General features: G+C 39.9%; 1 protein-coding gene across 2 annotated transcripts in view; it reads left to right on the top strand.

Moving 5' to 3' along the window:
• KIAA0922 (KIAA0922 ortholog) overlaps window positions 1–9,891 on the top strand; it is a 77,487-nt gene extending 67,596 nt beyond the window's left edge. Inside the window, exons 27-34 of one of the 2 annotated variants that reach the window (XM_010586115.1) lie at window positions 305–462; window positions 1,380–1,565; window positions 2,651–2,729; window positions 3,801–3,883; window positions 5,194–5,314; window positions 6,946–7,034; window positions 7,874–8,016; window positions 9,478–9,891. In XM_010586115.1, the coding sequence (XP_010584417.1) occupies window positions 305–462; window positions 1,380–1,565; window positions 2,651–2,729; window positions 3,801–3,883; window positions 5,194–5,314; window positions 6,946–7,034; window positions 7,874–8,016; window positions 9,478–9,756 (1,138 nt within the window). In that variant the 3' untranslated portion in view covers window positions 9,757–9,891. Of the gene's footprint in view, window positions 1–304; window positions 463–1,379; window positions 1,566–2,650; window positions 2,730–3,797; window positions 3,884–5,193; window positions 5,315–6,945; window positions 7,035–7,873; window positions 8,017–9,477 lie in introns of both variants that reach the window. The other variant, XM_010586114.1, reaches the window with a different exon arrangement.
• The last annotated feature ends 3,032 nt before the right edge of the window (window positions 9,892–12,923 follow it).

Genomic DNA, 12,923 nt, shown 5'->3' with positions numbered 1-12,923 from the left:
GTGCTAGACTGTGTTTATCACTATAACATCTGATTGCCTCCTGCAAGTGCATTAGAGAATGGAGTTAAACATACACACATTGTTTTGCTTCTCCCCCTGAGAAGCAGTCATCTGTGTGGTGGGATATTGCATTTTGGGAAAGGTTTTTAGGTTTCTGTAAAGTTTGGGAATAAGACTCCTAAACCTATTCCTTGTCCCACATCCTGCTATGATAGCCATGAGTTGAAGTGTTTAATGCCTGAAAAGGAAAAATGCAGCTGAAATGTAAAATGCAAACATGTTTCTTTGGGTGTGGTTGTATTAGGGTCCCTGAGCAGAGCGAGTTGAAGCATATGTGCAGTGAATTTGAAAGGCCGGATCTGAGAGCGAATATTGGAATAAGAGCCTGGTGTCCTCAGGGTAACGGGGAAAATTGTAAAGCAGACCAAAAAGCTGGGAGCTTGTCTATACAAGGAGAAACAGGTATGAAATCTTAATTGTCTTAAACAGGGGAAGAAATGTACTGTGGTTTTTGTGGCAGTAAAGCTGTATTCCCTCCTTGAAAGAGTTGTGCTTCTCTCCCTTTTGAACCCTGATGCGAAGATGGCAGGACCGGCACGACGCAGTGCCTGAAATAATACCTGCTCACTTCTGAAGTGCTCCGCATGCTTTCTCCACGGGGTTGGTTGGTGGTGCAAATCAGAAGATGAATCAGTCTGAAGCCATAATCCATCAGTCCAGGGTGAAGGACTGACAGTCTGCTTGTGTGTTCAAATTAAAGCTGGTATTAACGGAAGCAGCTGTATTGCGAAGGCCACCTTTAGAATAGGCAGGTCATTTTTAAAAAACACCACTAGCTTGGGTTCCTGTTTCCTGCCTTTCTGTCAGGATTTTAATCAGCTGCTTTCCCTGGCTTTTGGGAAGAGGAGGGCTGAAGAAGGTATTAATGTTTATAGGATTGTGCTTTGCTTCCCTGATGAGATAATAAGAAAGGAAAATCTATCGCTTATGAATTCATTGCTTGCAGCATTTGTCATTGCTTTTAGTATGCATGTTCCTACAGCCAGGCTATGTTTCATGTTTAAAATATTAACTATATATTTCAAAGAACAGTATGGGCTTCCTATTTCAAATTATTGCCTCTAACTGCACTGTATCCTCACTTGCATTTATTGTACTGGGGATGTTGTGTACGTCATAAGCTCCTCATGGTAAGGGCTGGTGCATTTATCTTGAGGCTATGAGTAAATATTATTTTCTGTCCTATTATGAGTAAATTCAGAGAATCCATGTAAATTTATATTCCAGATGACTTTTCGCTGAATCTTCAGCTGAAACACTTTCTTAAACGTTTTGTGTTGGGGTTTGTTTGTTGGGTTTTTTTTTTTCAACTTCTTTAGAAAGCTTTTATCAACGGACCAAAAAGAAGTGTTTGGAGAAGTTTTGTTCTGATTCAAGCTCAGACTGTGGAAGTTCATCGGGAAGCGTTCGTGCCAGTCGTGGGAGCTGGGGTAGCTGGAGCAGTACCAGCAGTTCAGATGGAGATAAAAAGCCCATGATTACTGCCAGGCATTTTCTTCCATCCAGTAAGTTCTGCAAATACCACCTCTGCACAGTAGTGGGCAGAGTTTCAGCCTTCCTTCTGAATGGAAAGGGGTGCTGTGGTGTGGGGCACGTAACTTGCCTTTTATAGGGCACCTCTCAGAAACACGAGGAGGGATTTAAAGAACTTGGTACTTGGAAAAAAAAAGTACCACAAGTTTTGTGGGGATGAAGATGAGCTGTCAGGCTACAGAGAAAGTATCAGGCTCCTCACTGAGGAAGGTGCACAATTATTTTTCATGGAAAGGTGGAAGAACTGGGGGTCACCAGCCAAAGCAATTTTTGCCTTTGAATTTATGTTACATCACATTATTCTCTTAAAAACGTTATAGCTGTTTAAGAAATCTACAAATGAGAAATGTGTGAAAGCAGTTCAGATCTGAGGATGCTGGGATTGGATAGCTGTATTTGAGGCATAAGTAGGCAGGAGACCTGAGCCACTTGCCTAGTATGAGAAATGGGAACTGTGGTTCATTACTGCAGTTTTTTGAATGCCTGAATATCATTCAAATAGTTGAAAGCCTAAGCCCTGTCACTGCCATCACTATCCAGATTGATGTAGCACTAGATGTAAATTTTAAAGAAGAATAAAGAAAAGTAAACCCAGCTTTGAGTACCTGAAAAAAGCTGTTTTGAATAATTTAAAAATATGCATGCACTTACATACACATACATGTATTTGTGTATGTGTAAAACTTTGCATTACCAAAAGTATATTATATCTGAAGCTGCGATTCAATAGATAATGAACTGTGTGTACATGACTTTTCTGTTTGTTCAAATTGTAATGCCTCTTAAAAAAAAGAAAATAAGTAATTTTAAATTCAAAATGAATTTGGTAGTAACAAGGAACCTCTCCATTAAGTGTGGTAATCACTTATGAGTCATAAAATACATTTAAGACCATGTGGATGTAAATAGCACGCTTTGAAATTAGTGCAGTTAGTGATACTCCGGTCTGAGAGAAAATTTTATTAATATCATTGATGATTCTGTTTATGTGTATGTATATTCTGTGCATACTTCTTTTTTTAGGATCTTTGATTTTCACAGTCATTCTTTTCTTTAGGAGAGAATATTTCACAAAATGATTTTCCATCTGAAACTCCTATCACTTTAAATCTGTCTCATAACATCTGCAATACCAGGTAAAAAATTTGAATCTACACCTGTAAGACATTAAAGAAACACCACCAACTTGAAATTTTGTCTCAGTTAGTTAAATTATACCTACCTGTTGTCTTGCCATTTTTTGTGATAATCTAATTGTACTTACTAGTTGGAAGAAGAATAATCTTCTTCAGTACATTAAAAGATATATGCAAAATGGATTATGCTGGGGAAATACAATAAATGCTTCCAAATGTAAAATAAAATTGGGGAAAAAAGGAAATTGTTCTTCCCCTCTCATTTTTTCCAGCTTACTACATTTCCATTACCACTTAGTTATATTAAAGTAATAATGGTTTAAAAAAAAAAAGGTGGGAGTGAGACTTTCAAGTTGATGTTATTCTTTTAATGGGAATAATGTTCTCCTAGGATATACAGCATGAAAATTGATTCCCCCCTCCCCCACATTCCTTTCTATCTCTTTACTGTAGTAGAGATAGCATCTCCAATTTTTATTACTACGAGTCCTCATTTCACTTCTCATTCATGACTGTCTGTTTTCACTAGCAGAAGTAATTTAATCCTTTTCCTCTGGTATTCTGGTGCTTGAAAATGTTCTCTTTCCATTCATATTGACTAGTTTTTTTCACGGGATTCGATGAATATGAAATTGATGTTCATGTGTGCCTATGTGTTTTCAGGCACATAAAAGTAAACTTGCCTGAAAGTTGTTTGGAGCATTGAAACGTTATGAGAGATCCTACTCATCTTTATGGACTATAGCTTGTTTTCCAATTTTAGAGAAGAGCTGTTGAATTAATTTGCAATAGGTTGATACTTTGATAATAAAAGTGGGGTAATTAAGACGTATTAATTTTATTCTTTTTGCATATGTATAAAATAGCTGGCTTTTAATTGGAGGGAAAAAAACTTTAAAAAAATTGCACAGTGGTTGATAAGAAAAACCAGAAAATAGTGGAAAGCAATAGCAATCATGATGTTGATGAGAATATTTTTTACATCTTTGTATATTTCCTTTGAAATAGTTTGCATTATGAAACATTACAGTGTCCAGACTTAAGAAATCAAATTTTCTTTTCATTCAGCAGAGACATGAACAGCATCCCCCAATATCCTGAAACCTTATGTCCGAATTTCACTGACATAGCTGCAGATCCCGACAAAAATAAAGGTCAGTTACTTCATTAACAACTGAAGCTTTTTTTTTTGCACACTTTGTCAAGCAGTTTCAGTGATGTTGCTGTATGCCAACTTGGTAAGACATGTTGTTACTAGAACTTGAATTCTAAATGAGTTAAGAGCAAAGTTAGCAAATGAAGGCTTAAAATCTTGACATTTTTTGCTGCATTTTCTCTGTGTGAAGACAGCATTTAGCTTTCAACTCACATGTTAGGTCTTCTTTGTTTTTTTTCTCCTCTTGCTTTGCACAGATTTATGTCCAAAAGTAATGTGGTTGGGAAGTCAAGAGCACTGGTTGCTGTGTTAAAATGAAACTCGGCATCAAATCAGATATGACCATTTTTCTCTCTCAATTTCCAGTCGGAACTTGCTCTCTTTGAAAGCAATAATGAATGAGGTTGGGTTGGGCTGTTAAAAGTCTTGAGTTTTCATTGTATCTCCAAGGGAAGTAATATTAACTTGTTGAGTGGGATTCATAAAAGCAACAGGCTACATGGTGACTTTGAAAGCTGGTTAGGAGACATGGTTCTTTGGGCAGCAGAACTGCCTGCCCATGGCTGTCCTTTCTGCTGTAGGTTTAACCTGTGTCTGGTAGGATACAAATGCTGATTAAACTTTTTCTGTGGTGGCAATATTCATAATATCTATTGTGTGAAATAATGAAACAGAGCTAACTTTGCAACTGTTGTCTCATGGAGAGTGCTCCTTTGGATTTTTTCCTTTCTCCAGCTGCCTGTTCTCACAGAGTTGATAGGAACCAAGTATCTGTGGGTAGTCAGGGGACTCAGTCCGTAGAGAGCAGCACAATGAATATCTGCCCTAGGGGCTAAATACAGCCGCAACAAGTTCATGTATTGTTTGGTTGTGAATGGCTCTTGTCTATTAAAAACCCGTCCCTGTTCCTGCTGCATTCATGCGGTTGGACTTCAGAGATGGTTACTGACTGATGGGTGGGGTTGAGGGGGAGGCTGGTGGGGATCCACCTCCCTGCTGTCTGTCCTGCTGTGAGGAAGGGTGCTGCCTTGGCACTGGCAGCTGATGACTTAAGGACTTGCTATAGGAATTTCTTGCCCTGTTTTGTTGAATTTCAGCTTCTTGGTTCAAGTTTTTTTTTATACATACATTTTTAGAAAATAGAAATTTTGAGGTTTGTTTAAAGATGGACATTCATCACAAAAAATGTAATTGGTTAGTAATACTGGATTTTTTATCTAGCATAAGAATAAAGTGTCATTGTGATATTCAGAGTTTGTGGAGCCTCCTTCCTGTTGTTCTGCATTTCATTCCCTTTTCCCTTTTTAGGTCTTTACCCAACAGGAGACTTGTGGCCTGCCCAGCCAGTCTGCCTGACAAACAGTTTAAACTACAACCTTGAGAATAATATACCGTGCATGATCCAAGAAACCCCCTCTGTCCACAACAGGCAAGTTATGTTCTATGTAAATAGTATGGATAACACTTTGTTCAGGTTTCTGTGATGCAGAGGACTGTACTTGAGCTTATCTTATAATATTTGTAAGGCAGGTGATAGTTAAAGTAAAATTCTTGCTGTCACTTCAATCTTAGTTCTAGTTGTTTGTGCTCTTCCATTAGTACACCATGATTAATTTTGCTAAGACAAATTCACTGGTGTTCCTGCTTATATATAGATATTCCAGAACTTCTTTCAAAATTAATTAAATACTTTTTGGAGAGCTTTTAATTTCTTCCACTTCTTTTGCATAAGGCCTGACTTCTAGGTTCGTTGCCCTCTTGCTAAATACATAGCTTCTATATATCATGGGGTGTGTTCTGCAGTGTGTACTCGTGTTAAATGGCACGGACAGACATTGTTAAATAAAGGCAAATAGTCCAGTTTGAAGGTGGTGTAAGGATACAAGTTGGTCTCATTGTTTGAGGCTCTCTGTTGGGTTGACCTTCCTGTAGTAATGAACTTGAGTAATTCTTGTACTGTAGACTCTCCACACCGCAAATTTTACTAATGAAAGATGCACCTCTAACCAGTGAGAAGAAATACTCTGCCACCACACAGCAGTGAAATATGGCCAGTTCTTCAAATCATATCCTGTCATTCAAAATGACAGAGTGGTAACACAGAAATCCCCAAGTGATGGTCTTGTGATCTCAACCAGCCTGCTAACCTCAATTCTAACTGTCATGTCAACAAACTGCAGCCCTAATGATTGGGAGCAATGGCCAGCAGTCTGTCCGACTCTCAAGTCAGATGAAATACCTGGTGATTTGTGGCAGATTCTGTATTATGCTACTTTGCTTTCATATGCCCATCTCAATTTGGGCTTCATATGCAAAACTACATGTAATTATTTATTCATATGTAGTAGTGATAACTTAGAGTAACTTCTCGCCTGAAGAGTAAAACTGAATTAGCACAATGTGAAATCCTTTTGTGTGCCTACCTTGTCCAGACTAGGTCCAAACTTGGACTTCTTCAGGCTCACTGCATAGCGGGGCTTGTTACACTTCTGACATATCTTTAAGAATTACTTTTGAAAAGTCTTCTTGAGATTCTGAAATTATTTTAGTGAAAACAAGTCCCTACAAATTAATGTGTAGTTTAGAAAACATAATTGTTTAACAGGACTTTTAACACATGGTAGGGAAAGTAGAAATCCCCATTTTAATTGCTATTCTCAGGCATCCAAATGCTTGAGAATGCATTACATTTTCTTCTATTTAAAGACACATTATTTCACTTTGTATCTACCATTACCATGGCTGTGGGAAAGAAGTACAATTATTTTCTTTTTACAGAGGAATAAGTTGAGCCCAGTTAGGTGTTGCAGGACTCTGGTAGCTGTCATTACAAGTTCTTTATCCTCCCAGAGGAAAAAAAGCTCAGTGAGAAGATCGCTGTGATTACATAGTGGCACAGAGTAGGTACTGGCGGAACTGGCAAGCGGAATGTGAAAAGCCTCATCGTCAGTTACAGGCATTTTGCATCCAACAGCTTTACATTAAATAAGTATTTCTAAATAATTTTCAGAAGTTCTGCAAATTGTTTCTGACAGCAGATTTTTCTTTTTCTTGGGACAGCTTCATCGACTGGAATGCAGCTTGTGACAGCCAGTTTTCCAACATGTATTGTCCACTAGAGATGAATGAATATGGTGCTTTCCCAGAAGGTAGGATAAAGTAAAGCTTATGAATTATCACTGAGCATGGTTTTTTCTCTCACCTTTTGTAGAACAAAAGGCTGAGCTTGTCTATAAACATCTGGGCGTTCATTGCTTAAGCGGACTTTACGGTTTCCAGCTGACTGGGTGCTTTGTAGTAATAAACAATGTCTGCATGTGACAGATGAGAAGACTGATCTTCGTATGGAGTTGTTAAGCCTGGAAAGCCAGTATACAGGACTGTGTCTGAGAGGGAATAGAGAGAAATGCTTGTGACCACAGTATTACACAAATCTTTTTGCACAATTTTCTTTGTTTCCCCTCTGGCAGACTTCTGCTTTCCAGTGTGTGAAACAGAACGCCTCTTGTGACCAATTACCTTTCCAGGCTAGAGTTTCTTGGCTTGGGAAGCACACTGGCAGCAACCTAGAATTCTTTAGCATTACCTAAGCAATAATTAAAGGTCAGGCTACAGTATCACAGGCAGCACGGTGATCCCTTGGGTGCTTAGAGCTGAGGCATGTTGGCAATGAAGCCTGGGTAGGCTCTGCCATGCACGTTCTGTGGCTAATAAAGACTCTGTTCTCCATTAGAGAGATTGCCAACTCTTTATCCTGTCCTCCTGATAGCAATTTGTTAGTGGGTCCCTAATACAGAGTGGTAGTCTTGTTAACAGAAATTGTTACACTTTGCTGCTGTGCTGCTCTGAAGCTGCCTGAAGTCACTGAAGGTTTAGGTCGGTTCCAGCCTGGCTCACTCCGAGAAGATTCAATGTTCCTCCACAGAAATGTTGGTAGTGTTTATATTGCAAAAACCTTATTTTGTCTTCCTGCTTTTGTAAACCACAGAAAACATGAACTACCCCAGTGGCTTCCCGGGCACTGCAGCGGTACAGAATACAGCCTTCATTGACCAGAACTGTCCCTCCACCTGGAACGCGCCTCCCAACATGCCACCTACCTGGGAGCCCGCCAGTTACGTCAACTCCACAGTGAGTATTGTCACTGCAAGGCGCTGCCTTTGTGTGCCTCTTCAAAGCCTTTCCAGTGAATTCCAGTCTTTCCCCTACCTGTTGCTCACACGTTCTTCATGAATCCTTCAAGTAGCCTGATGTATGTATTTGATGCTGGCATTTGTAGTGTGGCTTTTTCCCAGCTGTTGGTCAAGGTTGTTACTGGACCTTGTCTGTGAAATTTTAAGACAGATCCTTTTGCCTGAAAATTGACTAAAATTAACTTGCATATGGAAAAATATTTTGGACTTATGTAGTCTACTGAGACCTTTTCCTATCAAAATCAGCCTTTCCAGATGAGGGTAAAACAGAAGAAGTGCTGACAGCAAAACCCAAAGAGATTTGGAAACTGTAGACCTGAATGGACAGCTGCTGTCAGTGACTTCGACAGGGTTTTTTTGCTAGGAAATCCAAGTGATTTAAGCTGGATTTGTGCAGATTTCTGAATGCTGACTTTGACCTGTTACACTCCAGACTAGCCATTTTTAGGTCATCCCATAGTGCAATGTAGTGACTTCAGTTCAAGGTGGTCTTTCTGCTCATATTTCAAAATCTTCTGGTTTAGAATTTTTTTTTTTTTTTATTTACAGTAGGTTTATTTTGAATAAAACTAACCAAATAAAGCAAGAAATATTTCCGACTGCAAAAGTGAAAATTCTGCTGTGTTAAAAAGTGGCAAAACTGGTAGAAGACTGTTTCCTAAAATAAACATGGCTTTATTTCATATTTTATTCAGGAATGCCAGGAAACACAGAAGGTAGAGATTGGAAAATACATTAGATAATTCAGTTCATTTCCCTGGCGAGCTTTTCCCCACAATACATTTCAGTGTTTCATTCAGTTTTAAAAGTCCCAAGACTTCCATGACCTTCTCTGAGAGACTTCCTCACAGACTAACACATCTTGCCCTCCAGGAGGTTCTTTATAAGCTTTCAAAATTTTCTAACCAAATTCCCTAGCTCCCAATTATAGTCCCTCTTCCATACTGAATATCCCTCTCTGCTCCTGGCATGCATATTCTTTCAGTACTGACACATACTTCAACCTTTTTCTTGTCATTTCTTAGGGGTCCTCTTTTAATTTTAACTCTCAAAACATGCATGGTGCTCTTCACGTGTCTTCCATTTCTCCCTTATTTTTCTTAACAGCCTGACCAGAACTGAATATCGTACTCCTGTTACAGTAATATTGATGCCATGCAGGGAGGAGCTCATATGGCTTCATTTAGTGAAGTGCCTTTGCACACACACACACTAATGCTGCTGTAATATTTTCTGCAACCATATTGCTTTGTAAACTCACGTGCAGTTTTCTCCTTGTGTGTTTCCTAAATTCTCTGCATAAATGCTGCTTCCTCCCATTCAGTACTACGCTTCCACGTTTTCTTTGGCAAATGGTTCATTTTGCAGTTTCCCATGCTGATTTTATCTTGCCCTACAGCCCTACCTCTCAAGCACCCGAAGCTTGTCTCCAATGTCTGGACTTTTTGGTTCCATCTGGGCACCCCAGAGTGATATTTATGAAAGCTGCTGCCCCGTCAGTGCCACGACCCAACACTCAACCCACGTGGAGAACCAGGCAGTTATGTGTAAGCAGGAATACTATCCGAGGTTTAACCCCTTCCGTGCCTACATGAACTTGGACATATGGACTACAGCAGCCAATCGAAATGCAAATTTCCCACTTTCGAGGGACTCGGGTTACTGTGGAAATGTGTGAAAGGCATTTGATTTAAAAATGTGAATAAAGATGCTTGCAATTTTGATTACTAGAGTAAGCTGGTTGTTGAATAGATTACAATGTTGGTGGATATTTTGGCACTTTTATATTGAAAATAAATTTTTTTTTACTGAAGTCTGAGCATTCAGTGCATTTTAAAAAGCAAAGCATATTCAGGATGCTGTTATTGTCAGGTGAAGGCTATAAATTTAAAACTCAAATTTTTTCAAGAATAAGGTTAGTATTAGATTCTTAAAAGCATTCATGAACCTGTACTGCACATGTTTCTTCTGAAGTTTACATTCTGTGGTATAAGCTAGGAGTGGTTTAGCATTTGTAGGTACAAACTTAGACCTGTAAGTAATCACATCTGTACCAAACAGTAACACTGGGGACCTGCCTGGTGATGCAGATCAAAGATTTTCCAAGTGGTGCCACTTCTACTGCTGACAGTTATTTGTGGGTGTAAACTTCTGGCAGTAGAAAAAAGGCTGAATTGTGGCTTGTTTATCTGGCTTCAAAATGCAAGCTGTCACTTGGACGATGTTATGCTTGTGCAGTGTGGGTAAGTGGGCATTTCTTCCAGGAGCTTTTCTTGCGAATGACTCCTGACATTTTGCGTTTATATTTTTAGCCTTCATGTTGCAATAGCATTTTCAGTGCATTTAATTGCCCTTGTTTAAAATGCCAGAGCTTGAGCTGGAACAAATATTTCTTTGAGAGCAGAGTTCACACTCTCCAAAACAGAACAGCATTGTGTCAGCTCATGTTATGAGACTGCATCTTTGTAGTGGGAAAGGCAACCAGGGAAGCACTGCCACCCATGTCAGGGCTGAATCCATCATGCAAGCTGTCTCTGCTTACTGTTCCTGTAGAGCCTTTTCTTCTGGCATGGCAGAGTGTGTCTGGGCATCTTCACTTCTGGGTGTCAAAGAGGGGAAGGCATCCCTTAGATTCAGACATGTCTTCGTCAAGGGGACTTGTTAAGCCTGGAGAGAGAGTGAAGGGGGATCCAGTAGCAGCCTTGTACAGCTGCTTGAAGGAGAGCCATAAAGATGGCAGAACCAAAGCGTGTGTGGTGGCTGCAGGGGTTACGGCAAATGGCAGCAGTCACAGGTTGCCACATGGGAGCTTCAGGTTGAACATGGGGAACAGAGACTTCCCTTGGAGGGTGGTGCTGCAGAACAGGTTGCCCCAAGGGGTGGACAGATCTCTGTGTTTGGAGGTGTTCACGACGTGGCTGAATGAAGCCGTGCATGACCTGCTGTAGTGGTGGTGGCAGTCTGACCTCGTGGGAGGTTGGACTAGAGACCACCAGGGTCCAGTCACCATTTTGAGGATTCTATGAACTTGAGCAAGTTCCTTACTTTTTGTTACTTCAATTGTTTTCCTCTTGTCCTTTGAACACAGACTGACTGGACGACAAGAACTCTGATGAAAAGATGTTGAGGCTTTTGCATTTGTTTTTATTCAAAGGCAGAGGAGGAGAGGCGCTTCAAAATAGCTGACAGCCTGCATGCAAGGCTACTCCACAGTCTGGGCTCCCGGACCTAAATTCTCACTGTGTTGCTGAGCTATCAGACCAGCTCCTCCAACTTGCCGATTTCCAGAAATGCCATCCCAGGTCTTGAAATGTTTCACTGGAAACAGCGCATTTCCACAAAAAGTTTGCTTCAGTAAATCAACAGTTCCTGCAAAGAAAGCTTTGCTGAAAGATGTCCTGCCAGCTATGCTTTCATGTGCATTTGAGTTAGCTCAGAAGGAGGTAGCGACTGGGTGGGATACTCAAAAGGTGCTATGTTTACCCGCTTTAGCTGCTCATGCAGAAGGTGCTCCTAAGCCTTCCTTCGGTTTCAATGTCAGAAAAGTGGAATCGTCACTGAATGCTTTTCCAAACTGTGGTGTTTTAATTGCTTGATCAGGAACTAGCGCCTGGAGTCTCTGGCTGCTTTCTATGATGCATCATGCTGGGCAGGAATCTGTTTGACTCTGGAGTTTAATCATAATTGCTTGTCATTCTGAAGGAAATTTCACGTGTTCATATGAACTTTGATGCTCCTGAATTCAGTACTAAGCCATGAAAAGTAGTCATAACCACTGACATGCTTTCTGTGCACCTCTTGCCTGTGGCAGGAGACTTTAGGAGGAATAGACTGGGAGTGCGAACAAAATAAATACAGATTAAAAAAAAGTGATCATTTGGTTTGAAATGCGATGAAGTTCTTTGTTCCCTGGATAATGCTGCTTGTTGTATAGCATGTTCATTGAATTTTGGATGTGCAAAGGCACAGGAGAGGAGAGAGTACGTGCAAAGCTGTGCTTAGTTAGGTTACTCAGCTCATTCTGTTAATTCTGTTAATTGTTTTAAGGAAATCTGTATTTTCTGTGCACTGAAGTGAAGGTTTTCCTCAATTACCAGTGTAAGGAGATGCTTTTCTTATATCTGCAACAAACTGTAACAACAGCAAAACCCCACAGAGTTCTCTGATCGGCACCAAGTCCCTGTTGTAAGTAATGTGTATGTTCCAGACAGAATAAATCACTGGGAAAGAGAGAAAAAACCCATGCAATAAACCAAGCAAAGACACTGGAGAGTTCAGGGAGAGCAAAAAAAGTTAGAAATGTTTGGAAAAGATGACCTCTGCAAAAAAGTTGGTTGGAGTTGTTAAAGTGCCAGGAAAAGACAAGGGAAATGAGCCGCAAACAACTTGAGAAATAATGCTAAGAAAGAAAATGATCATTCTCTTTAATCAAACCAGAACAGATCAAGAAGTAATTCCCCCAGGAGCTGTGTAGTATTAGGCAAAGTATTTCATATAACTTTTCGTAACAATAACTAAGGAATGTAACAAGCTCATTAAGATTACCAGGAATAATTGCTGCCATCAGGAGACAGCTGTAGCTTAATTAGCAAACCACTGAATGCAAGTGGATTTGGGCTCAGTTGAAAATAATTCCTCCTACAGTAAAGGGGAAGATGAAATAAATAATTCCACTACAAATTTCTACCAAAATTATTATAATGCTACTGGAGTGAAACTGAAGAGGTTGCTCTAAAGACATCTCATTATTGTGAGCAAAATAATTCCCAATTTCTTGCCTTGTGGTGGGAATTCCTTATAGCAGGATTGGGAGCTTCACTGATCTCTCTCAAACTGGTAGCTTTT

Source organism: Haliaeetus leucocephalus, unplaced genomic scaffold (assembly GCF_000737465.1).
Source record: "Haliaeetus leucocephalus isolate CR32 unplaced genomic scaffold, Haliaeetus_leucocephalus-4.0 Scaffold140, whole genome shotgun sequence".
Taxonomy (NCBI): domain Eukaryota; kingdom Metazoa; phylum Chordata; class Aves; order Accipitriformes; family Accipitridae; genus Haliaeetus; species Haliaeetus leucocephalus.
Note: the sequence above shows the minus strand (reverse complement) of the source record. Positions and strands in the feature narration are given on the sequence as shown.